General features: G+C 44.0%; 1 protein-coding gene across 1 annotated transcript in view; it reads left to right on the forward strand.

The window, feature by feature from the left end:
- EYA2 (EYA transcriptional coactivator and phosphatase 2) overlaps window positions 1–25,878 on the forward strand; it is a 92,968-nt gene that overhangs the window by 28,474 nt on the left and 38,616 nt on the right. Inside the window, exons 5-8 of the mRNA XM_066626510.1 lie at window positions 13,829–13,896; window positions 19,249–19,426; window positions 23,457–23,581; window positions 24,892–24,975. Of these exons, the coding sequence (XP_066482607.1) occupies window positions 13,829–13,896; window positions 19,249–19,426; window positions 23,457–23,581; window positions 24,892–24,975 (455 nt within the window). The remainder of the gene's footprint in view (window positions 1–13,828; window positions 13,897–19,248; window positions 19,427–23,456; window positions 23,582–24,891; window positions 24,976–25,878) is intronic.

Raw genomic sequence — 25,878 nt, forward strand, 5'->3', positions numbered from 1 at the left:
TGTATGTGCAGAGTCAGCTAGCAGTAGGCCAGTTGGCCAGCCCTGGGTGTTGTGTGGGTCACAGCTCAACTGACGCTTGCAGAAGTGCCTTTCTATGGCAGGCCTCCCTGGACCTCAAAAGACCTCTGAAAGGCACACCCCCTAAGGCATGGTACCTGGGGCAATTGACCCTCCCACCCCCTTAGTGATGCCACTCAGATGTCCTCACTTTATATTCCTTCACCCTGCCCACTGTGCAAAAGCAAATATGCAGGAACCGAGCAACAGAAGTAATCATGCAAATATGTGCATTTATTCAGGTGATAGCTAACTTGTTTTGGCAAAAAAATTAGTTTTTCTCTGATTTTTTTTCAATTTAGCATTCAACACACACTCTGCCTATCCGCCTCCTATATACCTAACAGAACTGCATGTCACTGCAGTTGCCATGAAAGTCTAACAGAGCTCAAATCTACTCGTTGAACTGCTTTCTAAACCGCTGTCACCAAGTGTTTTAAAATAGCAATTGCTGTGAAAAATGATCTTCTATTGTTACAGACTTGGTCAAGAAAAACTACACACTTTGCAAGCCTTGCTTAGTCCAACGTATGATGGTACTGGAAAGAAAAGCATTGACTTTGGAACAATTTTCTGGGTTGTGAACATAGCGGCTGAGCAGCTTGCCTATGTAGCAACCAGGGTTGCCGTCTGGAAAAATCTTAAATTACTGGCAATTGTACAGAGTTTACTGGTGTGTGTGGCTGTGTGTTTATTGTTGTAACACTAAAAAAACTGAAACAAATTTACAATGTTAAACTCGCTTTACTCACAGTCTTCCAAGATTGAATTCTAATGCATGTATAGCATAGTAACTTTTCACAAGGTGGTTTTACTACCGCCATTTTGAGCCTTCGGCAGCGGGGGAACTCTTGAAAACGAGTCATGTTATACTACCAAAGGTTATATTGTCCTTCACTTCATTGCTTTGAAAATTCCCTTCCTGGGATTTCAGTGGAACATGGCCTCCATTGGGGAAGAAATGAAATCAATTCCAAGATTTTATACATATCAACTGTGATGCAAGAAAAATAGTCATGGTGATTTATTTGCTGAAGTTATCATACATTATTATAAATCCATTATGATAAAGATATTATCACATGTGACAAAATTAAGATTTTGTATGTCTGTATGTTGTATTTTAAAAAAAATAAAATTCTTGTTGTCCTTCTTATGGATATTTAGGGGACCCCTGCTTTATGATGCTACTCCATTCCAGGAACTCCATGATACCATGAAAATATTATAATGGGAACCCCATAATACACTGATTTTTGGTAATTCATTTCAAGACCTCAGAAGCTATTCAACTTTCTAGCACTGACATAAGGGCATTGCAGCTCCAAGGTAAGGGAACAAACATTCCCTTACTTTGAGGAGGCCTCCGTGAGTGACACCCAACTGCAGGATGCAGCACATGTCCCATTGACACTGCTATGCCAGTGCTGGAAAGCACTGACACAAGGGGTTAGGATTGCACTCTGAGTGTTCCTTTTTCTCTCCTCTTGTTGTGGTGCTGTGTGTGGCTGCCTTAGATGTATCCCTTCCCCAAAATGGTTGCCTTATTGCCCACCTTTACAATATTTTCAGCCAAATCTCATTCTGTCTTTCTGTCAGCAGAACAAAGCTGTCAGGTCAGTGGCTGGCAGCTATACATACAGTCTGGCGGCCAACAAAAATTCCCTTATCCTGAGGACCTTTTTGACCATGGCCAGCCTTAGGGCCAGTTTGGCCAAAATGGACCCCATGCCTGGAGGGGCCCCACATTGGGACGGCAAGCAGAGTGCCCACAGCCATAGCTGGATGATTGAGAAAAGACAAGCTGGGCCACCACTAAGCCTATGTTCTACCTGGTGATCTCTTTCATGCCTTAACCCACCACTCTTTCTAAATCCTTTGCACTCACTACCCAGAACAGCAAAACAGTGCTATATTCTTAGTATTTATCTCCCAGCTGAAATCTATTCCACTTCCTAATTTGATAGTGCTAATTTCTTCCTTCCATCTTCATTTAAAGTGAACCCTCCAAAAGGAACAAAGGGAGATACAGGTGGAGCCTATTTATTCACGACTGCATAATTAACAAAAACGTGTTGTGCTAAATTCCTTAGAATTAAGCATATATGCTGCAGCCTGACACTTCCGGATGGAAGAAAACTAAGGCAGCTGTTATCAATCCCCTCCCCTCCGTACTCAGCCCTCCCATTGCCAGCTGCCTGGCTTCTTTCACAGTTGATCTTTTAAGAGTCCAGTCCTATGCATTTCTACTCAGAAGTAAACCCCATTGTAGTCAATGGGGCTTACTCCCAGGAAAGTGTGGAGAGGATTGTAGGCTAAATCTCATGCTTTGCTTGGTGGGAAGGCTTCCTTGTGTTGGTGATTGCCTGAACCATGGGGGGGGGGGGGGGTTGCTTGGGTTGGTGATTGCCTAAACCAGGGGTGCCCAAACCCTGGCCCTGGGGCCACTTGCGGCCCTCAAGGCCTCTCAATGCGGTCCTCAGGGAGCACCCAGTCTCCAATGAACTTCTGGCCCTCTGGAGATTTGTTGGAGCCCAACACAACTGCTTTCAGCGTGAGGGTGACTGTTTGACCTCTCATGTGAGCTGTGGGATGAGGGCTCCCTCCACTGCTTGCTGTTTCACATCTGTGATGCAGCAGTGGCAGCAAAGGAAAGGTCAGTCTTGCTTTGTGCAAGGCCTTTTATAGATCTTGAGCTATTGCAAGACCTTCATTTATTCATATAAGTTCATCTTTAATATATTCATTTATGTAAACTTATGTAAATTTATTCAAATTTTAAATGTAATTTAATTCTCCCCCCCCCAAACCATCTCAATTGGGGGGGGGGAAATTTGGCAAAAACTCCCTGGGTTTTTTAAAGCAATCCCCTCTCCTCCCCCTCCTGCCTCCCCCTCCGTACTCAGTCCTCCCATTGCCAGCTGCCCTGCTTCTTTCACAGTTGGGATGCTGATCTTTTAAGGGTCTAGCCCTATGCGTTTCTACTCAGAGGTAAGCCCCATTCCAGTCAATGGGGCTTACTCCCAGGAAAGTGTGGAAAGAATTGTAGGCTAAATCTCATGCTTTGCTTGGTGGGAAGTCTTGCTTGTATTGGTGATTGCCTGCACCATGAGGGGGGGGGGAAATTCAGCAAACACTCCCTGGGTTTTTTAAATCAATCCCCTCTATTGCTACCACACCTGCCCCTGTGTGAGAGAGAGAGAGAGAGAGAGAGAGAGAGAGAGCTCCACCTTGCTGCACATGTTCTGGCTACAGAGATTTTCGCCCCCCCTTCTCCTCTTCAGCCTCTTTGCTGGCTCAGGAGCTCCAGGACTGTTACTGTTCCTTGGTAAGGGGAACCTCTTCCAGGGCTCCAGGGCTATTTCCCTGCCTGGGCGAGGCAGAGCCTTTTTGCAGTGTTTTGGGCTGCATGGAAATGGAGCGAGATGCCAGTGCAGGGGAAAGATGTGTGTGACTTTCGGTTCCCGTACCCCATTCTCCTTGAGACAAATCCGCAGATAAAAAATCCATGGATAAATAGGCTGCACCTGTACACACAATTTCACTACAAACCAGCCAGTAGAGCTGCAGAATCCGTACCAAAAAAAAAAAGATCGTTCTATACAATGTATAGGATTATAGCTCTAATGGAGATCTATACTGGGTAAGATGGTGGGATGCCTCATCAAAGATAGGATCTCAAAACACATAGATGAACAGGCCTTGCTGAGGGAGAATCAGCATGGCTTCTGTAAGGGTAAGTCTTGCCTCACGAACCTTATAGAATTCTTTGAAAAGGTCAACAGGCATGTGGATGTGGGAGAACCCGTGGACATTATATATCTGGACTTTCAGAAGGCGTTTGACACGGTCCCTCACCAAAGGCTACTGAAAATACTCCACAGTCAGGGAATTAGAGGACAGGTCCTCTCATGGATTGAGAACTGGTTGAAGGCCAGGAAACAGAGAGTGGGTGTCTATGGACAATTTTCACAATGGAGAGAGGTGAAAAGCTTTGTGCCCCAAGGATCTGTCCTGGGACCGGTGCTTTTCAACCTCTTCATAAATGACCTGGAGACAGGGTTGAGCAGTGAGGTTGCAAAGTTTGCAGACGACACCAAACTTTTCCAAGTGTTGAAGACCAGAAGTGATTGTGAGGAGCTGCAGAAGGATCTCTCCAGACTGGCAGAATGGGCAACAAAATGGCAGATGCGCTTCAATGTCAGTAAGCGTAAAGTCATGCACATTGGGGCAAAAAATAAAAACTTTAGATATAGGCTAATAGGGTCTGAGCTGTCTGTGACAGATCAGGAGAGAGATCTTGGGGTGGTGATGGACAGGTCGATGAAAGTGTCGACCCAATGTGCGTCGGCAGTTATGAAGGCCAATTCTATGCTTGGGATCATTAGGAAAGGTATTGAGAACAAAACGGCTAATATTATAATGCCGTTGTACAAATCTATGGTAAGGCCAGACCTGGAGTATTGTGTCCAGTTCTGGTCACCGCATCTCAAAAAAGACATAGTGGAAATGGAAAAGGTGCAAAAGAGAGCGACTAAGATTATTACGGGGCTGGGGCACCTTCCTTATGAGGAAAGGCTATAGCGTTTGGGCCTCTTCAGCCTAGAAAAGAGACGCCTGAGGGGAGACATGATTGAGACATACAAAATTATGCAGGGGGTGGACAGGGTGGATAGGGAGATGCTCTTTACACTCTCACATAACACCAGAACCAGGGGACATCTGCTAAAGTTGAGTGTTGGAAGAGTTAGAACAGACAAAAGAAAATATTTCTTTACTCAGCATGTGGTTGGTCTGTGGAACTCCTTGCCACAGGATGTGGTGATGGCGACTGGCCTGGACGCCTTTAAAAGGGGATTGGACAAGTTTCTGGAGGAAAAATCCATTACGGGTTACAAGCCATGATGTGTATGTGCAACCTCCTGATTTTAGAAATGGGTTATGTCAGAATGCCAGATGCAAGGGAGGGCACCAGGATGAGGTCTCTTGTTATCTAGTGTGCTCCCTGGGGCATTTGGTGGGGCCGCTGTGAGATACAGGAAGCTGGACTAGATGGGCCTATGGCCTGATCCAGTGGGGCTGTTCTTATGTTCTTATGCGGCCAAAGGTCCAGAAGGTCAAACGAGCAGCCAGATGAAAAGTTTGGGAACCACTATATCAGGGGAAGGGCCACTGCCTGCATGACATGTTTGTGGGTTTCCCAGAGATCTTTGTGGGAAACAGAACATAGACTGCATTGCTCTTTGGTGATCCACTACATGGTTCCATGTGTTACATTACATTTGTATGGGTTTGGCATGGAGAAGAGAAAGCTCTGAAGCAGGCAACTGATCCTTGCAAGCTACGAAGCATGCTATGAAAAGTGCAATCAGCATGGGTGGCACAGATAGAGGAAAGTCACAGAAACTCTTATGCAACATGATATACGGTCAGTCCTCTTTATATGCAAATTTGCTATCCATGAATTCACTTATCTGCAAGGGCCAGAATTGCCACTTATCTCTTGTTATCTGTGACTACTGTGCCAATGCCTCATCACACAGGCACTGGTATTGGCCCATGGAGAATTGTTGTGTCTGCTTTCAAACTTGCCCCACCATCTTGGGCATCATCTCGGGGACTCCAGCTGAACTTTCACAACACTGATGATGATAAGAGGTCTCTGGAAGGCTCACGTAGCCAGGTCTGCTGTGGGGCTGGGACAAGCCCAGTGAAGGAGCCAAAAGACAGGTGAAGGAGGATGAGGATGGGTGAAGTAACCCCCTCCTCATTGCTGAACTCCGAGGCCTCATTGTTGGGCCAGCAGTCTTCATTGGGTCAGGGGTTGGAGGAGATAGCATCAGATGTTGGAAATGCTGATGAGCCATTGCAATCACCTAGCCCAGGGCTTTTCAAACTGGGGTGTTGTGACGCCTCGGCTTGTGGGCCCTGGCCTCTGCCCCCTTAAGGGGCAGAGGCAGGGAGGAGGCAGCGGCACGATCCCCAGGATCATGCCACTCAGAAGGCCGCAGAGGCTTGGCTGCACCTACCAGGGCCTCCTGCAGCCTCCTGGGGATGCGGGGAGCCCTGCACGACTGTCTACAGGGCTCCCCAATGCTTTAGAAGTGAAAGTGGAGTGACTCCTCCGCTAAACCGAAAGTGGAATGCGATCGCTCCACTTTCACTTTTGAAGCATCGAGGAGCCCTGCTGACACTCGTGCAGTGTTCCCTGCACCTCCTGGAAGCTGCAGGAGGCTATGGTAAGTGCAGCCAAGCCCCTGCAGTCCCCCTGCCTCCCCCCGCCCCCGCAAGAACTTAGAGCAGTTTCCAAACTCCCAGAGAGCTTGAAAACCACTGACCTAGCCCCATAGGTTTCAAGTTAAGATTCAGGTACATGAAGTTCATAAAGTGTATGGTGAAGTGGGTCCCCTGAAACCTAACCCCTTTTTTCCCAGAGGCTGACTGATTCAGTATCCGCTCATTCCATCTCGACTAGGTTTTCCAGGAACCTAACCCTAGCAGATAACAAGAACTGACTGTATTCACATTATAAACCTTTTGAAAGAATCTTGTATAAGAGATGAAATGGGTGCTCATTCTTTTTATGTCAAATGGTAGTGGTTTATTAGATATAGCTGAAGCCTTAGGATATGTGCAAGTATGTTAGTTAAACTTTAGGATTTAACAGTTTAGTTTAACAGTTTAAGATGGTGAAAGGTGTCTTGATCAAACTGTTTGTGTAGTTTTTTGATTGTAGAAATATACCTTAGATGATCTTTTATTTTTTCTGGTCTAGGCATCTTTTGTTAATGCTGGAAATAAAAATAAATACAGCATGGTTTGCCAACATGTAATCCTTAGATGACATTGTAAATTTATTTTATGTGTAGCAGTTGAGTCTAATTACAGTCGTATGGTGGGAACATACTTGCTCCCCACTTGAGCATCACAAGCTGACAAAAGTTAAACGCCTTCCAAGCATGTGGCCCACCAAGGTTGAGACATACCGCATCTATGGCTCAGGCACAAATGCAATAGCGTTAAAAGTGTGGCACACATTTATTTTAGAAAGAAACATTAAAGGAGTGGCAAATGGAATCAGTTTGTCATGAAAGGACACAGGCTGTTTCATTCATCGGCTTACTAATGGTTTCAGTTTTAGTTTTGCCTTTTATACACTCAGATGTCTCATTTTGCAATCCATCATTAGGAAAGCCCTGGGCGCAAGGTCGATACAGAGCTTTCCTACCCAGTACTTTCCAGTATGGTGTATCTGAAGGGCTGTTCACCTCTAATACCTAGGTTGTTTTATTACCAGCTAAATGTTCTCTGTGTTACCTGTGAATGAGGGCATTGTGACATTTTAGCATCTGATTTGATTGAACACAGATGTGAACTGTGCTCCATGTGGAGAAGATCCAGGAGGCAAAGATCTTGACTTATGCTTCTGGTTTTAAAAGAGTGTATTTGATTGAGTGAAAGCTGGATGACACAGACCCACCACCAGCAAGGAGAACGAAGATATGGTTTACTTACGTGTCCATAGTCATGGTTTGGCTAAGAGCTGAGGCTGGTCATGTAGAAAGGTCCTGGTCAAGAGTGGCAGGGTGAGGGAGTCTTGCATGACCTCTGTAGTGAGCCACTCAGACTGCCGGGCTGGCCTAACAGCAAGAGTTAGGACTCAGCTGTCCACAGGCAGGCTGAAGTCAACTGTTTGTGCTCATCCAGCATTTCACACTAGAGGGTGCCTAGAAGATTGTGAAAGTTTTAAACCTCCACTTGCTGATGGCTCAGGACATGAGTAGCATAGTAGGAAAGGTGCTGGAGACTGGACACTATGAGACCTGGCTGAAAGAGTGCTTTTCCCACCAGCACCTTGCAACCATAATTTGATAAAAGGCAGAAGCTCTGAAAATTATCAAAGACCGAGAGTGACTTTGTATCCCTTTTATTGACAGGAGAGCTGTGAGCCAAGCAGGGCCTTCTCAGAAGTGGTGCCATCATTTATGGGCTGTCATCTCAGAAGACCCCACCTGGCCTTAAGTCAAAAACCTAGCTTTTCAAAAAGAACTTTGGAATCAGCTGGTTGTTCTATTTACTGCTGACGTGCTGTGGCTACAACAGGGCTTATTCCTCTTATTGTTTTTCTGCTCTTTTCCCCCCTGCTGGGTCTGTTCTAGTTGTTCTGTTTTGCAGCTGTTTCTCTTCTTGGTTGTTGACTTGTAATTTGTTGTAATGATTTGTTGTAAACTGCTAGTTTATTGAAGATGAAGTGGGATATAAAATTTCTGAAATAAAATGGGATAACTCAGTGCAGCCTGTGCAAAGGTTTCCATTTAACTTCTGAAAGATGTGAATATGGCCTGCATCGGTCTTAGCGAGCTCTTCTTTACAGACATCTGAAGCTACTCTGAAAAGGTTTGAAAGTGATTTGCCTCTTTGATCGCTAGTGGCTGGGGAGCAACAGCAGGAGAAGGCTGTTTGCCTTCATGACATACTTGGGACTTCCTATTGGGGCTTCTGATGGCTTCTGTGGGAAACCAGATACTGACTAGATAGATCCAGCAGGGATGTCCTTCTGTTCTTATAGTCGGGAAGAATATCATTCCTGATACCATCCGGCCATAACTAAGGCCCTAGAATGCAAAACGTGAACTAGCCTTGGTAAATATGCCTGGTTATGTCTTAAATCCTTTTGCTTCTTTGGTTGCAAGATATTATTACATAATTCTGCACCTCTAAACAGCTTGGTCATGTAGTGAGAATGGACAATGGCCGGATTCCAAAGGATCTCCTCTACGGAGAACTCGTGCAGGGAAAGCGCCCTACAGGTAGACCACAGCTGCAATACAAGGATATCTGCAAGAGGGATCTGAAGGCCTTAGGAATGAACCTCAACAGATGGGAAACCTTGGCTTCTGAGCATCCCGCTCGGAGGCAGGCTGTGCAGCATGGCCTCTCCCAGTTGGAAGAGACACTTGCCCAATGGACTGAGGCAGAGAGGCAGAGAAGGAAGGCCTGTAGCCAGGGAGGCAGACCAGGGACAGACTAAATTTGGTCTCAGTGTGGAAGAGATTGTCACTCCCAAATTGGCCTTTTCAGCCACACTAGACGCTGTTCCAGAACCACCATTCAGAGTGCGACACCATAGTCTGAGACTGAAGGATGCCAACAAACAGCTTAATTCTTGTTCTTCAGCTAATGATCTTGTACACTTTGCCTGGGATTCCCTGGAACGGCCTGAAAATCACTTTCACTGCTGTGTCTTTGAATCACCCGGCCCTGGCCTTTAAAAAAATACCTATTTTTATTTTAATTGAAGTGCAAAGTCTTTAAAGTGTGTGTGTGGGGGGGGGGGAAGGGTTGTGCATGTGGTTTTCTTTTTCTTTCTTTTTGAGGGTTGGAAATGCAAAGCTGCTGACATGTAGGTTCTCTTGTGATTTATCTCTTTGGCACGAATATATTAATCTGAGCCCAGAGCAGGGTTGGATGAAGGATACCCAACTAAAGCAGTGGCCCAGGCTGGCACCCTAAGGCAGGCACCCCAGGAAGAGATCATTAGCTCTTGACCCTGGTGCGTTTCATTTTTTTCCCCTTGCTCTTTGTCTGAGATGCTTTTAAAGGCCAGATGTGATGGCGAATTAGTTCTGGAAGCAGATTCTCCTCCTAGGGCTTTTTTTTTTTTTCCTATTTTGGCATGAGATTTATTTCTCTGCATGTGCTTTTGTGACTGACTGCACTTGGCGAACTGCAGTTTGTTCAGCTGTCCATTCCCTTGCTTAATCTGGGGTCTTAAAATAAAAACAAACAAGGGACTATTCGGAGAAAGGACACAGCATGGAGACACTGAGAAGCATTTGTTCCTGTGCTCTGGCTAAAGCAGTACTGCACCAGTACTGAATCTCCAACGTGGCAAAAGAAGCTAGCAGTTCCTACAAGAAGAGAAACTGTGTTAGGCATTTTATTTTTCAAGTTCTTTTAGAAGGGGAGGGAACCCCAGGAGCTTAGCTAATTCCTGCTCCGTGCAGGGTCATTTCAACAGCTTGCCAGGGGCACAGAGGACAAAATTCACAGATGGTGGGTGCCCTTGCCTATAACACGAAGTCAAGGCTCGAAAAGAGATCAGAGTGTTCGTTACTGTGACCTTTCAAGCCTGCCTGTGTCTTTGCTCCTTAGCTTCCTTTTATCCATGAAAAGATTTGTATTTATTTAAATAAAGTTTGTTCTTTTCCCTGAGATTCTTCAAGGATCTCAGCAGCGTTTGTGTCTCTCCTTCCCACCTTTATCTTCACAATCACCCTGTGAAGTAGGCTAGTTTAAGATACTGCGAAAGGCCCAAGTGATCACCAGTGGGCTTCATGGCAAGATGCACTTTTTCTCCATCCATCCCCAGTGCTTAAAGAGAGAATTCTGAAGAACAGCTGTGGTCCAGACTGTAGTCTGGAAAGACCATTTCACAAGGCAAAGGCCTAAACCATTTGAGATATCAAAATCTTCTGATGGCTATGCAGAAAACCGATATGTAATAATAGTCCAGATCTGTGCCTTAGTTCCTTAGGGGCCAGTTCACAAGTGTGTGTGTTTATTGTGTGTTTATTGCTCCTTTACTCAGTATGGAAGGGGGCACAATGAAAGTATGAATGGACTAGAATGCACTCTGTTGCAAAACTCTTGTGTTTCTGGTGATGTGAGAGTAGTGTGGTATGTTGTTCTGTGAAGGCTCATTTGTACATTCAAGTCATCACTTGATGATGCAGTCATCCAGTGAAAAACTGCATGTGTGAGCCATCTTTGCAGAGGCCGCTTCATATTGATCTTTATCTGTCTTTGGTGGGTAATCTGCAGTAGCCATTTCACACCATTTAAATACTCCCCATAACATCATTTTTAGCTCCTGATTGCTTCGATGAATCACCCCTCACTTAAAATGTGTTTTTGTAGAAAAGAAATGACATTGTAGAAGTGTAACATGTTCTATTTGTAAGGTTAATGCCTGTTTGTGTGGCATGGGGGAAGAAAAAGAATTACGGATATAAATGAATGCTCTTTCTGTACAGTCACATTCATGCAGAACTACAGAGCAAAGGTACAAAGAATCCCAGTAATGAATTCTAGCTAATCAAGATTAGGATACTGAAAGTTCCACTTTTCCCTGTTCCTCTAAGGGCCCAATGCTATCCAGTTTTCCAGTGCTGCTGCAACTGTGCTAATGGGGCATGCACTGCATCTTGTAGTGGGGCAGCAGTCACAGAGGCCTCCTTAAGGTATGGGAACATTTGTTCCCTTACTATGGGCCTGCATTGTAGTTGCACCGGGGCTGGAAAATTGGATAGGATTGGGCCCTTAGTCAGCAGTTTTCAACTGCTATGCTGCAGCACACTAGCCTCAGGAGTGCCGCGGGACCAAAGCAGACAGACAGCAAGCTGCGCACATGGGGGAAGTGGCTGCTTTGAGCCTCAGCAAAAGAAAAAGGAGCAGGCAGCTAGTGAAGGGGCTGGTCGTGGCTGCTTTACACCTCCTGCCGTCGCTTGCTCCTGAGCAAGATGAAGGCTGCAACGCTATCCTCATTTACCTGGGAGTGAGCCCCGTTGACTATTATGGGGCTTACTTCTGAATAGACAGATCTAGGCTGGGCATTGAGGCGGTTGTTGCCTGCCCTGCATGCTGATTGGGCAGTCAGAGAAGCCTGGAGGAGGTCCAGGCAGAGTGAGTGAGAAGAGGGAGCCAGGAGCAGGCAAGCAGGTAGGAAGCGAGCTGGTCTGCTGAGGCCACCAGCCTAAGAATTGGCTGGCTAAAAGGGTCCTTCTAAGTCCCTTTTCCTTGCCGCAGTTTGCCTGCAATTCCCCAAAGCGACCCTCCCTGCCTTGCCTTTGCCTTTTAGAGGAAGGGCATTGGGCCACAATCTATCCACACTTACATAGGAGCAAGCCCCATTGACTGTAATGGGTTTACTTCTGAGTAAACATGCCTAGGATTGGGCTTTTGGTCACTCTTTTTTTCTTAAATACAGGAGCAGGCAATTGGCAATTCTCTTCTCCCCACCCTACTCCCTCCCACAGGCATATTCCCCCATCTCATAATTGCAGTTAGCACCTCTCTTACTGTCCCTCCCCTCACTCAACCCACATTCCAAAGATCCAGAATCACTTGCCTCTTGTTCTCTCTCCCACCCCACTCCAGCTGAATCCTGCAGTTTCAATCATGCCTCTTCATTGCCCCTCACCCTACATCTCTCTGCTATGTGCTCAATCTGACCTCTCTTTGCCAGCACTTTCTGGCATAAGACCTTAATCACCCTATTTCAGAACATTTTTCCTTCTTTCCAGAATGACATATACTTTCCTCTCCAAGCTTCTTGTGAGTTTCTTTGTCATGTAATGATTTAATTGTATTAATTATACTAATTAAAAATTAATTGTAATGTAGTGATTTAATGTAAGTAAAAAACTGGTAGTGTGCCTTGACAATTTTAGTGCCTTGTCAGTGTGCCGGGAGCTGCAAAAGGTTGAAAATGGCTGTTCTAAGTAGATACAGGTAACAATTCCACCACACTCCGGTATTTTGTGCGTGCGTGCGTGTGTGTATGTGTTCCTCCCAGCAGGGTCTGTTCATCCATGAAGCCAATTAAGGGCCTGATTCTATCCAACTTTCCAGAGCCATGACTGCTCCCCCCCAGCAGGATACAGCATGCGCCCCGTCGGCATGGCTGCATTGGTGCCGGAAAATTGGATAGAGTTGGGTCCTAAGACTGCTGCCTCAGGCTGGGGATGGGGTGCTCACTGGTCTCCTCTCTTTGCTCTCCTTCACACTTCCTCATCTGCTCTGCTCCCCTCTTTTTTCAATTCCAACCAGTAGGAGGAAACAAAGGAATGGCAGAGGCAGCCAATGGTGTACCACCAGGTGAGTGGCAGTGGTATTTGACACAGCATGATTCAGTGGTGGTAGCACTTGGTGCACCACCTCAGGCAATCTTGGGCTGGCCCTGCCTTTTTTTTTCCTTTTTTTTTAAGACCTCCACCAAAGTGGCTAACAAATCTCAATAAAAAGTTAAAACACATCAAAATATCCTGTCAAGAATGATCAGATAGTGTCTGATAAAATCAGCCAAGATACAGGAATCACAATCTTGCAGGCCTCCTCATCTCATGCCCTCCAAATGCCCTATGCAAGAACATTGGTGCTAGGATGGCCAGCAGCAACAGGACTAAGAAAACAGGACAAATCTGTGGAACTCTTTGCCTCAGGATGTAGTGACAAAAGAAAGTATTTCTTTACTCAGCGTGTGGTTGGTCTGTGGAACTCCTTGCCACAGGATGTGGTGACAGCATCAGGCCTAGATGCTTTTAAAAGGGGATTGGACACGTTTCTGGAGGAAAAATCCATCACGGGTTACAAGCCGTAGTGTGTATATGCAACCTCCTGATGATAGAAATGGGCTATGTAAAAACGCCAGATGCAAGGAAGGGAACCAGGATGCAGGTCTCTTGTTGTCTTGTTTGCTCCCTGGGGCATTTGGTGGGCCACTGTGAGATACAGGAAGCTGAACTAGATGGGCCTATGGCCTGATCCAGCGGGGCTGTTCTTATGTTCTTATGACTAGATGCAAGAATATTCCACAGTTTAATTAATGTAGGGTTTTAATCCTCTGCACTGTTTGATAGAATGATACAGAAGATCAAACTAGGTAATGATGATGCAACTCATGTCCCAGGGATAGTTTGTTCACCCATACTGTAAGGTTTATTGAGATACTAAGTTCTGGTCTTCTCATTTCTTTTTCCACTTTTCTTAGGTACCTCAGGGATTTACCAAGGACCGAACGGCTTGACGGGTTCTGCAGGATTCAGCACAGTACACCAGGTTATCTGTTTAATTTTTTTCATGTCCTAAAAAGGAGGTTCATCCTATTACATTCACATGGACATGACTAACATCCTTGTTACATAGTTCTGATTATCACAGTTAACATCTTTTTATTGGGGAGAGAACTTAAGGTATCTGTGGATACTTATGGAGCTCAATAGCTTAGCAGGGGACTTGGCAACTGAATACTTTCAAAATGATGTCCCTATTTTTCTCTTCCTCCTCCTCCCAATCTTGGCCCTGGCTCAACACTTCGGTTGCAATGCTGAAAATATTTCACAATTCTTAAGGGGAGACCGCAGTATCATATGAACGGCTCTTTTTTGAAAACTAGCACTTTCCATCATCTTGCAAAGAGCTCCCAGTTCTTTCCCTTCCAAACTTGGCTTTAGGTAATAAATGTGAATAAACATTCTAAAATGTCATACTGAGACCCTTGTGAGTATGAAGCCATTGGAATTTGCTTGCGCTCTTCCTTATATGGATGTACACCTGTTTATGAATTTCATGCTTTGCATATGTTAGCACCTTTATATATAAAGCATGTGTATAAATATATGGTGTGGATACATTACATGCATTCATGCAAATGCTAAAGTGAGCACTCAGAGCTAAACTGCAGTCTGAGGCATGGGAAACTTTTAAGTTTTGTATCCTAAATTCTGTTTTCCATCAACTTTGACAGCAGCTTCCCACCTGGGTGTTGTAGCTGAAAAAGGACTATACCTAAAGGCCAAACTATTCAAAATGCTTGTTTCATGATTGGAGCATGTGTGTTTCAGAAAAAAAATGATATAAATAGCACGCATGCAGTGCCTAGTTCAGTTCTAAGAGCATAAGAACAGCCCCACTGGATCAGACCATAGGTCCATCTAGTCCAGCTTCCTGTATCTCACAGTGGCCCAAAAAATGCCCCAGGGAGCACACCAGATAACAAGAGACCTGTATCCTGCTGCCCTCACTTGCATTGGCATTCTGACATAGCCCATTTCTAAAATCAGGAGGTTGCACATACACGTCATGGCTTGTAACCCATAATGGATTTTTCCTCCAGAAACTTGTCCAATCCCCTTTTAAAGGCATCCAGGCCAGATGCCATCACCACATCCTGTGGCAAGAAGTTCCACAGACCAACCACACGCTGAGTGAAGAAATATTTTCTTTTGTCTGTCCTAACTCTCCCAACACTCAATTTTCTTGGATGTCCCCTGGTTCTGGCGTTATGTGAGAGTGTAAAGAGCATCTCTCTATCCACTTTTTCCGTCCCATGCATAATTTTGTATGTCTCAATCATGTCCCCCCTCAGGCGTCTCTTTTCTAGGCTGAAGTGTTACCAAAAAGGGCTGTTTTGTATAAGGGAATAATTACACTGCCCTTATTGGAAACTTCAGGACCATAGGCTGGATGAGATGAGTAATGCAGAGAAATTCCCTTTTAGCTTAAGGAGCTAAAGGAGCAGACTGAAAGAAAGATAAGTTTGAATAAAAGATTACATTTTTATTACAAAAACACACAGGTAAACATAATGCACATGAAAAATGATGAGTCTTGGTCCTAGTACTTGCATCTAGTGTACCTAGCTTTATGGTGGTTGCATGTGAAAAGTATTTGGTGCATCCGAGGAAATTAGAAAGAGAACGGTTGTAGGGAAGGATTTTATGGGTCCCTGGTCTGCCAAACCCAGTTGCTAACTAAAGATGGGGAGAGAAGGGGAGAAAAAAAGGGGGGAAGAAAGAAGGGAAAGAGTTTCAGGCGCCAGATAGTTACCTGTCCTGTAGAGCAGTTGGGGGGGGGCGTCCTGTGAAGGAGACCCTCTGCCTTGGAAGGAGAGCCAGAGAGAGAGCATGTGGGCAAAAGCCCTCTCTTAAAAGGGGTTTTTCCAGACCTGGAGCTGACCTGGATGTGACCTAGAGCTGACCTGGATGTGCTTGCTTACTACACACAGTGGAGTACTTGGAATATGTAAAACATTGAAAGGATTATCAGCAAGATTCAATAGGGTCAAATGACTGTCTTCCTAGCTGGGGGAACTTACACAATACAGTAACCCAGGAAAGCAGTTCAAATCTGCATAGAGTACTTAAGCAGTGATTGAGTTAAAACAATATAATGAATAGGAGACATTTAAACAATTATTTACTATGCAAGACTTCCTCCTAGAGACGTGGATGTTGTAACCATGAGCTTGTGGCTTGACCTGATTGTGACCTGTGTGTTGAGGTTTAATGCATAAACAGTGATTGGATTAGGAGACACTTTTGCATAAACAGTGATTGGGTTAAACAATACAATGCCATGAGCTTGTAGCTTGACCAGAGTTTATGGAAACATGTGCTGGGGGAAGTGTGGCCTGCATGATGTTTTTGTAACATAACCAGATATAGAGAGAAAATTACAACTAAAACGAAAAAGGGGATTTTCACGTAACAGATTAGGCCCAAACGCCGTAGCCTTTCCTCATAAGGAAGGTGCCCCAGCCCAATAATCATCTGAGAGCGCAATCCTAACCCCTTATGTCAGTGCTTTCCAGCACTGAGAACTAGCCAGAAGAGGACTAGCCGGATTGTACGGGAGTAGGCAATCTGTAAGATACCCTGGCCCAGAGCAGTATAGGGCTTTAAAGGTCAAAACCAGCACCTTGAATTGGGCCCGGAAACAAATGGGCAGCCAGTGCAGCCACTGGAGAAGTGGACTGACAGAGTCAAACCGCCTACCTCCAGTAACCACGCGGGCCGCTGCATTCTGCACTAGTTGCAGTTTCCGAACCGTCTTCAAGGGCAGCCCCACGTAGAGCGCATTACAATAATCTAGCTGATGATTATTAAACTGATGATTATTAAACTGATTACTGGGCTGGATGAAACTAAGATGATTACTTCTCCACCCTCCCCCAACAGCAAAGGGTTAAAAACTGTCCCAAGTTCTCCTGATGCCTAAGATGGCCTCCCTAGTGCTACACCCCCATTATGCCATTTAGTTATTTGATTTTTTCTCTGTAAACCGCTTTGTGAACATTTAGTTGAAAAGCGGTATATAAATACTGTTATTATTATTATTATTATTATTATTATTATTATTATTATTATTATTATTATTATTATTATTATTATTATTATTATTATTATTATGTGCCAGTCTCTCCTCCTCCCAGTCCCTGAATTGGAAAAGAAAGAGCAGCAGTAGTGTTGGGAGGTGAGTGGGGGGCAAGATTATTTCTCATGCTCTAGCCCAGCACTATCCTGTTGTGCTACATCCCTCTCTTACTTTTCCAATCCACGGAGCCAAACAGGAGAAGGACCAGTGGAGGTGATTGGGCAGGTAGATTAGTGATCCCTCCACTGTGGTCCCTCATTGCCTGAGGCATCTGCCTCAATTGGCCTGATGGATGGGCTGGTCCTGCACAGTCACAGATCCCAGGTGTGCATTGTGGAGGTATTGTCTAGTTTGGTCGTTAGTGATAAAGGAAATGCTTTGCCCATAGAATATTGTCAGTTGGGTCCCTGGATTATCCAGCTAAAAGGAATCCCAAGCAGAGGTATGCTGAGAAAGATCTCTGCATGAGATCCTAGAGAATTGTTCCAAACCAAGATGTAAAATTATGGTTTTGAAGTGAGTTGGCAGACCATGGTTAAGGCTCTGTCTCTCTCACCATTCTGAGTACTAGAAAACAAATGGGTCTTTCTGTTGTACATGTGTTCTGGGAGCCAGAGAATAGCTCGTTGTGAATTTGGGATCAGAACCAAGGTTAAGGTATCAAACAATGGTCCACGACCAGTTCTAACCATGGTTAAGAGTCACACCGTTGCATCTACACTGGGGCCATGTAGGGCTGGCCTGCTAATTGGGCCTGGTAATCTCTAGGTTTAGGACAGCACTTTGGCCGTGATAGCTACCACCTCTACCAATTGCCCCATTCATGATGATGCTCTTGCTGCCACACTTCTTCTGTGCAACTCCCTGTTTGAATTTTATAAAGGCAGAGATGGAAAGAGGAAGGGGGAAAGGGTTCATCTAGCCCTGCAGTCTTCTCTTTCCTCCCCCACACTTCCTTTTTTCCTACTTCATCCTCTCTGCATGTTGAAATGACAGAGAATGGAGAGGATAAGGAAAAGGAGAATCGGAATGGGGAGAGCGAGGAAAAAGACAACTTTGGGCAGTGGTGAGGAAGCACCATTGGAGCGGACACAAATGAAATGGAGGTAGTGGAGAAAGGAGGTAAGTATTTATATGCTGCACTCCATGTGTTGGAATGGACAACAGGTCAGTTTGGACCATGCCTGGACCCACATGTTTAGCCTACGAAGACTACAAAGCTTTAGAAGTGTTCCCTGAAGTAAGAGCCATCTACCTAACAGTCTAAACCTAACACCTAACTCTGGTTGGGAGGAAAAACAGAAACCATAGTTTGTCTCTTGGAGTGTCACAGCAAACAGGGAAGAACCAACTGGAGTACACAAGAGGAGGATGGATCCAAACCACTGTGTAGTAAATTCATTTGTCTGCCTTTAGTGTCACAGATTTGTTGTAGGTGCTTGCTAACTTTTTAATGTCCCCTCTAAAAGTGTAAAACAATGTTCAGAGCAAGTGAGCATGCAAGGGAAAAACAAATTGGATAAATGTAATGTAGTTTTAGTTTCTTTTCTTTTTTAAAAATAAGCACACAATGTGTTGCATTGCTGCAATGGAGCAGCCATTTAGAAACCAAAGCACCAATGATACTATTGTAACTTTGTGGCCTGAGCATGCACACGGGGACTTACTAGTACGCTGGCATTTAACCAATTGACAGAGCAGGTTACCACTTGCACTTCAGTTTTTCTGGTTTTGGCCTTGCAAGCAGAGCAAACTGCATGGACAGAGGTGGTATCACTCCTATTCAGCCCAGAGCCAAACTGCACGTAGCATTAGAAATCTGTGATTGGAATGCCAATGTAATGTTCTTCTTGCGAACACAGCTGCAGCTGATTTGGGTCATGGCTCCAAACAGGAAAGAAGTCCAAACCAAATTGCCTCCATCACTACACTGCACACCACAAGCTTAATTGCCATAGAGGGGAAACTTGCAGGCGTAAATTGTCCCAATAAGTTTTTCCCTCCATGATTAATAGCCACTTTGTGGGGAGGGCAGTGCTTTCAGTTGGGGAATCCAATTCACTGCTAGACACAGTAGTGACGGGATTAAAAAATGCCAAGAATAATGGAAAAAATATTTGCTAGCTTAGCTGTACTTGGTCCTTAGAACTCAAGTTGCATAGCCCTTAATCAGATTTGCTGCTGACTAAATGTTTGCTTGTGCGTTGCAACGTCTGTGCTGCAGAATGACTAGCGTTACTGTCTCTTCTTTCAAAGGAGTACTCTTCTTATCCTGGCTTCGCCCAAAGCCAGTATTCGCAATATTACAGCTCTTCCTACAATTCTTCGTATATGTCTGCAAATAGCATCAGCCCATCAGCTATCCCAACGTCAACTTACTCTCTCCAAGAATCGTCTCACAACATCAACAGTCAGAGCAGTGAATCACTTTCTGGTAAGGTGACTCAAAATGATTTGAAATCCCTCTTTTCCAGCACTGCAGATTCAGCCCTGTGCCTGGCTTTATTTCAGTTGGGACTTAGCCATGGGTCTTTTTGCAGTGCCAGTCAGGGCTCAACCCTCCAACTGGTAAAATATTAACAAGGAAAGTGAGTCAGAGCATATGCTGTGCATCTTTACCTCATTACTAAACAATTGCATCCAGATCCTACGTATCTGTGCTGGCCAGCACAGAATCAGGATTTGGCATGGCCGAGCAGGTGCAGACTTCTGCGCTGGCCCATCTTCCAAGTAAATGCACAGAGCACAATTCAAAATGGGCTCTCAACTGGCACAAATCCCTTGTACCAGCCTGGGAGGGTCGCAAATGTAAAGCACGTTTGCGCCTCCTTGGATGTCAGCTGGGCTGTTGCAAAGATGTGCACCAGCCTGCAGAGGCTGAATCCAGCCTCCACGCTGACAGAGACACGTGAGTCCATGCTGGCTGAGCTCGGCTGGGGGGCTCTGGGGGCATGGAGAAGGTGGGGAAGAGGTGTTCTGTGGTGGGGGGATGGCAGGTGGCAGGCAGGTCTGTGGATGGGCGGGGGGGGGAACAGGATCCAGCACTTGTGCTGGTTCCTATCTCCATCCCTGGGCAGCCCAGGGTAGCCCCAAGCTGCTTGGACCTGTGCCATCTCTTTAGGTGGCGCAGATCCAAATAGCCCCATTGGGGCTGTTGTGGCTTTACCCAGGGCAAGGGGGATTACTTTCCCTTGCCTCGGGCTGGGCCACAGCCAGCCTGAAACCCGCACTGGATCCAGTGTAGGCCAGCCAGCCTGCCTGTTCCACCTAACGTTAGGATTGGGCTGTGAGTAGATTTGAAGGCTACATATAAGGTAGTAAGAAAATTGAGGTCAATAACATCTAAATACATTTATAAAAATGAGTCTTATTGTCCACAATTATTTTCATTTCTGTTACTGTTGTTGATGTCATTTCTAATGCTCCTTTCTCCAAAAAGGACTCAAGGCAGGTAGCAAAGCTTTGACTCTCTTGACTCTCTTCTTAAGATTTCAAGATAAATCTGCTGACCTTGGTTAACCTGCTTGTCTGAATTAAAACTTTGGTTTCAACAATCAACAGTATAGAATTCCAAGTCATTATGCTTAAGTCTAGTATGCATATTTTTGAGGCTGTTATAGGCTATAAAAATTGCACAATTCTTAATTAAAATGATCAAAATGAAAATGTCATTCAGCTTATAAATATCTTGGTTTTCATTGGTTGAAAGGGGAAAAGATCCTTTTTATTTTCTGGGCCAAAATTTTTAAAAAGGGTGATGATGGAATGTTAAAAGATTTAGATAAACTATGCCCTGAAGTTGTTTTTTAAACACTTTTGAAATGTGTAAGAACTTGGTTTTGGTTTTTTTAGAGCAGTTTTGGATTAATTCAGTGGAATAATTAGTTCTCTTTTTTAAAGCACATTTTAAAGAAGAGTTATGTTACCACAAAAGGGTAAATTTTTCTTTTCGTAGCCCAGAGAAGCCTTGAGGTTATTAATGGTACAGTATTTTTCCATTTAGAGTTTTTCTGATTGGCCCCCCTCCAGCCCTAGTTGCACGTACTAACTGGTAACTGGTAACCATAGATGGGCATGCATCTAGGGTACATGCAACCCTAATTGCATGTACTAACTGGTAACCCTAGATGGGCATTCACATTCCAGTCTTCATGAAGACTCATTCAACCAATTTAATAGAGTCCATACTGGTATATTGAAACAAATGGGATGTGCATCTTCTTGAATATCTGCACCCACATCATTGCTTCCACAGATGAATTCCCTTCCTTGTTTGAGCCATTTAACTTTAGGAGATTGCATATGAAGAAGACTTTGAAGAAATAGAGTTTAGTGGGATGAATAAACAGGCAAGGGTTCAAAATCTAAAGCAGCTCCAGAACGGTTAGGTGACCTTTGATGTGTCCTTGTTTTTTCATCTCAGTTCTCCATCTATAAAATGGAAATAAAAGAGAGAATTCAAAAATGGGCCACTTCAAAAATGACCTGAAGTCTATTGAGCCCGTGTACTCCCTTGTTCCTTTTCCTCTTCACTTTTTGCGACCAAGGAATCCCGGTTTCTTCAAACTACAACTCTGTGTCTTATTTAAACTTGGGAGTTGTGGTTTAAGCATGGTTTAAAATCCAGAATATTTCCAGTCCTATGTTCACCCCCCCTCCACTGATGCAGCGACTCCAAAATGGCTACCGTTGCATTGGGCAGGGCAGTTATGGAAGTCTTCTCTGGGTAAGGGAACAATAGAAATGGACAGTAAGCCGTTGTTAAACCACAATCCCCAGTTTTAGATGACATACCCAGCTGTAATTTAAACAAACCAGGATGTTCTTGTCACAGCTGCACACAGAAAAACATGGGAGTGCCTGAGTTCAGCAAGCTTCAGATTGCCTTCATGAGCCAACAAACCTTGATTTCTTAAGTCATCTGAACTGATCCAATGTTGTAATCTGAAATCAGAAAACTATATAAGGAAGATGACTAGTCAAAAAAATTTGCAACCCTGAAGGGATTTGCTAGTTTTTGCAGATTACAAAGTTTTGAAGAATTGCGAATTGCACATCTTCCCAATGCACCTGTTCTCTCCGCTTCTCCTTATAGGTCAGGTTGCCCTTTCTTTAAATGTATGTTAAAAATGACGATCAAGCATATGTACCATAACAATAGCACAAACGTTTTTGTGACTTTGTATTTACAGTTTTTAAAGGACATGGGGCATCTTACTCTGAGAGCTATGCCTCATTTGGTATCTCCAAACTTGCCCTGCATTTTTAGAAAACAAGACTTTCAAGACCACCACTTAGTGCTACTCCCTCCTTTTTCTGTTTCTTTTATTCTCACCTTCTCTCTCTCTTCCTGCCTCATGTTTATATTATAAAATTGTAAAAACTATTATGAACTATAAATTTCCATGTTTCAAGCCTGTATTTTCATTCCTATATTTTTAGTGCATATAAAAATAACCCTGGTAGCTACTCAGGGTGCATACCACCAAACCAAGTAGCTACTCGTTATGTATTTTACATCTGGCATTATGAATAACCCTTCATAATGCCAGAGATTTAGTGCCCTAGAGTTAAAACAGCTCAAGAATGAAAATATAGAAATAGAATGGTCTAATTATCATTGTTTTCTGATCAAATAACAGCATTTTTAAAAATCCATTTCAGTTTAGATAACTGATTGTGCTGGAATTCCACTTAGGAAGCCACTAAAGGTCTGTGGTCCCACATTTTGAGCCCCTATTTAGCAAATGCTCCCCTAGATGAATTGGAATGTATGTTTGTGATCAGGTGATCAGGTGCAAATCCTTTTGCTGTCTGTATGCATCAGTCAGGATTGTGCAATATGACTCTTGACATGGCACCCAGTGCAGTTCTCTGCAGATGCATTTCTTGATGTTCATTCATCTTGCCTTGTGCATTGTACTAGTGTACCTCTGAACAGCAGTGCATAGTGTTTGTGAAGGTATATGTTTCCATTCATCTTTTGTTACAGATGAGATGCATATTCTCTAACTGGGGATAACATGCACCACTGTTATCCACATGGAATTAGTTGCATGCAACTTTTTTTGCACATTCTGGATCAGAACCATAGGTCTGAGGATTGAAAGACAATAGCAAGCAGTATCTAAGGTCTAAACTACTAAAGTGTTGTTGATTGTTTTGGGGCTTCAACAGAAAATCACCTTTGGGATAACTCACTGAATCTTTGTTAGCTACAACTATAATTACGCATGGATCTTGTTCTTTAAGATTTAGATTTGAGCAGGCAAAGGTTGAGGACTCAAGAGTGCGTCTTGTACATCCCCTGAAAATGTTTTGTATGCGTGTAACCAGTAAGTTGAAAACTCCTCGTGACTTTATTTGCTAATTTTCTTCCCCAGCAGAGAGGAAACCAGAAGCTATATTAAAAGATTTTGTAATTGTAATTTCTGCTTTCATCTGGATTTCTTTGATCCCCTTAGGGGAATACACAACACCTGTAAAAGACACAGAGACAGATAGGCAGAACAGAGGGACTGATGTAAAGCTACGAGGTCGATCGAAAAGAAGTAATGATCCCTCCCCAACAGCTGACACTGAAATTGAGGTAAGAGTACTGGGTGTTGTCTTTGTTCCTTCCCCCTCCCCTTTTGTTTTTGGATAAATTCAGGGTCCTGTGGTTGTAGTGTGTCCCTCTTGAAAGAAAAGAATATAATTTCAGGTCTGTTCCCTGCCCAGTTTTAAAATTTGTTATTATTTAGACCAGTGATTTTCAACCAGTGTGCCTTGAATGGGCCACAGATATGTCATCAGATTTGGGGGGACAGTCATTTAATTGTGGGGCCATTGGGGGATGTGAGTCCCCCAGCCACTAGCGCAGTGTGCCTGATCAATTGTCAAAAAACTGATGGTGTGCCTTGACAATTTTTAAATCTTTTCAGTGTGCCATGAGATGAAAAAGGTTGCAAATCACTGATTTAGACTGTGTATATACTGCTTTATGTTCCCCACCCCAAAAAAGTTCCCAAAGCAGTTGGAGGGAACAGCAAAAGCACAAGAAAATGGTTGTTCCAAGGGGCTCACAACCTGAAAAAGACACAAGGGGGCCACCAGCAAACAGGCCCTGGAAAAGATGCTATGCTAGCATGAGCAGGAGTAGTTGCTCTCTCCCTGCTAGATATAAGAAAACACCAATTTAAATGATATCTCTTTATCCAGTTAGCAGGGATTAATAACACTTCTAGTCCCTTTGGTTCTTTGTGATTACAATAGGTGGGTTTGCTTTTGGGGACAGTGGAGGCTTCAGTGGGGGGAGAGTTAGAAAACCCTTTCCTACTCTAGGAACACTGTTTGCTGTTCTCTGGATCCTAAGAAATGCATTTCAAAACAGATATGATTATTACATTTTCTTTTGGTAGAAATCTTATGCAGATAGATCTTTTGGCCCGTATAATGGTTTCTAGAATCTGTTTGTTCTGTTTTCCTTATATGATGTGTCCCTGGGAGATTCATGAATGCCAGAAATTTTGTCTCCATGATCTCTTCTGTGTATTGGCAAGAGGCTAACTTACTCCTACACCAATCAGAATTGTTCCAATAAAAGATTTTGTCTGAATTGCTTTTAGACTCAAACTTGTTTACCTGTTGTTCCTTTTTCAATGGAATCCTGGGAACTGTAGTGTTCTTGTAGGTGGAGTGTCTATGGGTCTTCTAAAAGAGACATCTCAGCACCATACAAAATTGAATTTCCCCAAGTTCTTTGGGGAAGGCTATAACTGGTAAGAGAGCTGATGGTGGTATAGACAGAGCTATTTGAGGCTATTTGTTTTTAATCCTTTAAAAAGGGAGGGATATACCTTATACCAGAATTGAACCACTTCTTAAACCAGAATTCCACCTTTCTGTCTTTCATCACAGCGTGTGTTTGTATGGGACTTGGACGAGACGATAATTATTTTTCACTCCTTACTCACGGGAACCTTTGCATCCAGATACGGGAAGGTACTGTTGAATTCATCTGGCTTTTCCCCCCTGCATTACTGTTTCTCTACCCAGAACGCATTTGGGAATTGTAAGGGCAGCTCATACGGCAGCTTTTCAAACAGATGTTGCTCATTTTCTTCAGAATATATTTAATATAACTAAGTGCAGTGGTATTTCCCTCAAACATGTGAAAACTTAATTAACATCCTGTTACATTGCCCATAGCCTGAGTTCTTCAAAAGAGTGTATTGTTCAGCTCCTTGCTAGATAGGACAGTGGACTGTTTTTCTTGTCAGGAATTTTCTCTAAAATAGGAAAGTTTTTGTTCAGCAGACATAATGCAAAATCTCCTGTCTAACTGAGGAACCATATTTTTCAACTGGGTAGTTGGGTTGTTTTGTTTTAAACAGGTTTTCTCAAATAAGGTCTGTACCAGAGGCAGCCTAATGTGATGTATCTGTTTGCTAGATTGTACTACATCAAACTGGACAAGGGGACTTAATTTTGGTGGTTAAAAAAACTGCTTGTAAATTCACTGTTAACAGCAGGTGTCCTAACTTGGCTCTCCTTCTTCATAAGTTATAAAGGACACACCCTCACCACAAATATAATTTGTGGCCCAGTTCTAAACCCCTCCCCCGCCAGCGTAACTAGTATCGTGCCAATGGAGGCTGCTTTACAGCTGTCACAAAACAGCCTCTACTGATGCATGCTGCAGGCCTGGGGGGGGGGAGACAGAGTGGTCTCCTGCGTGCTGGTGGACCTTCAGACAGCTGCTGGAGCAGGTAAGCCTGCACAAGGGGTTGGAAGGTGGCGGGTTGAATGGAGCAGGGGAGAGCAGAACAGAGGAAGGTGTGGGTGGAATGGGATAGTAATAAGGCAAGGAGAGAAGCAGATCAGGCCCAGGAGGGGGCAAGATTG

This window comes from Tiliqua scincoides, chromosome 4, assembly GCF_035046505.1.
Source record: "Tiliqua scincoides isolate rTilSci1 chromosome 4, rTilSci1.hap2, whole genome shotgun sequence".
Taxonomy (NCBI): domain Eukaryota; kingdom Metazoa; phylum Chordata; class Lepidosauria; order Squamata; family Scincidae; genus Tiliqua; species Tiliqua scincoides.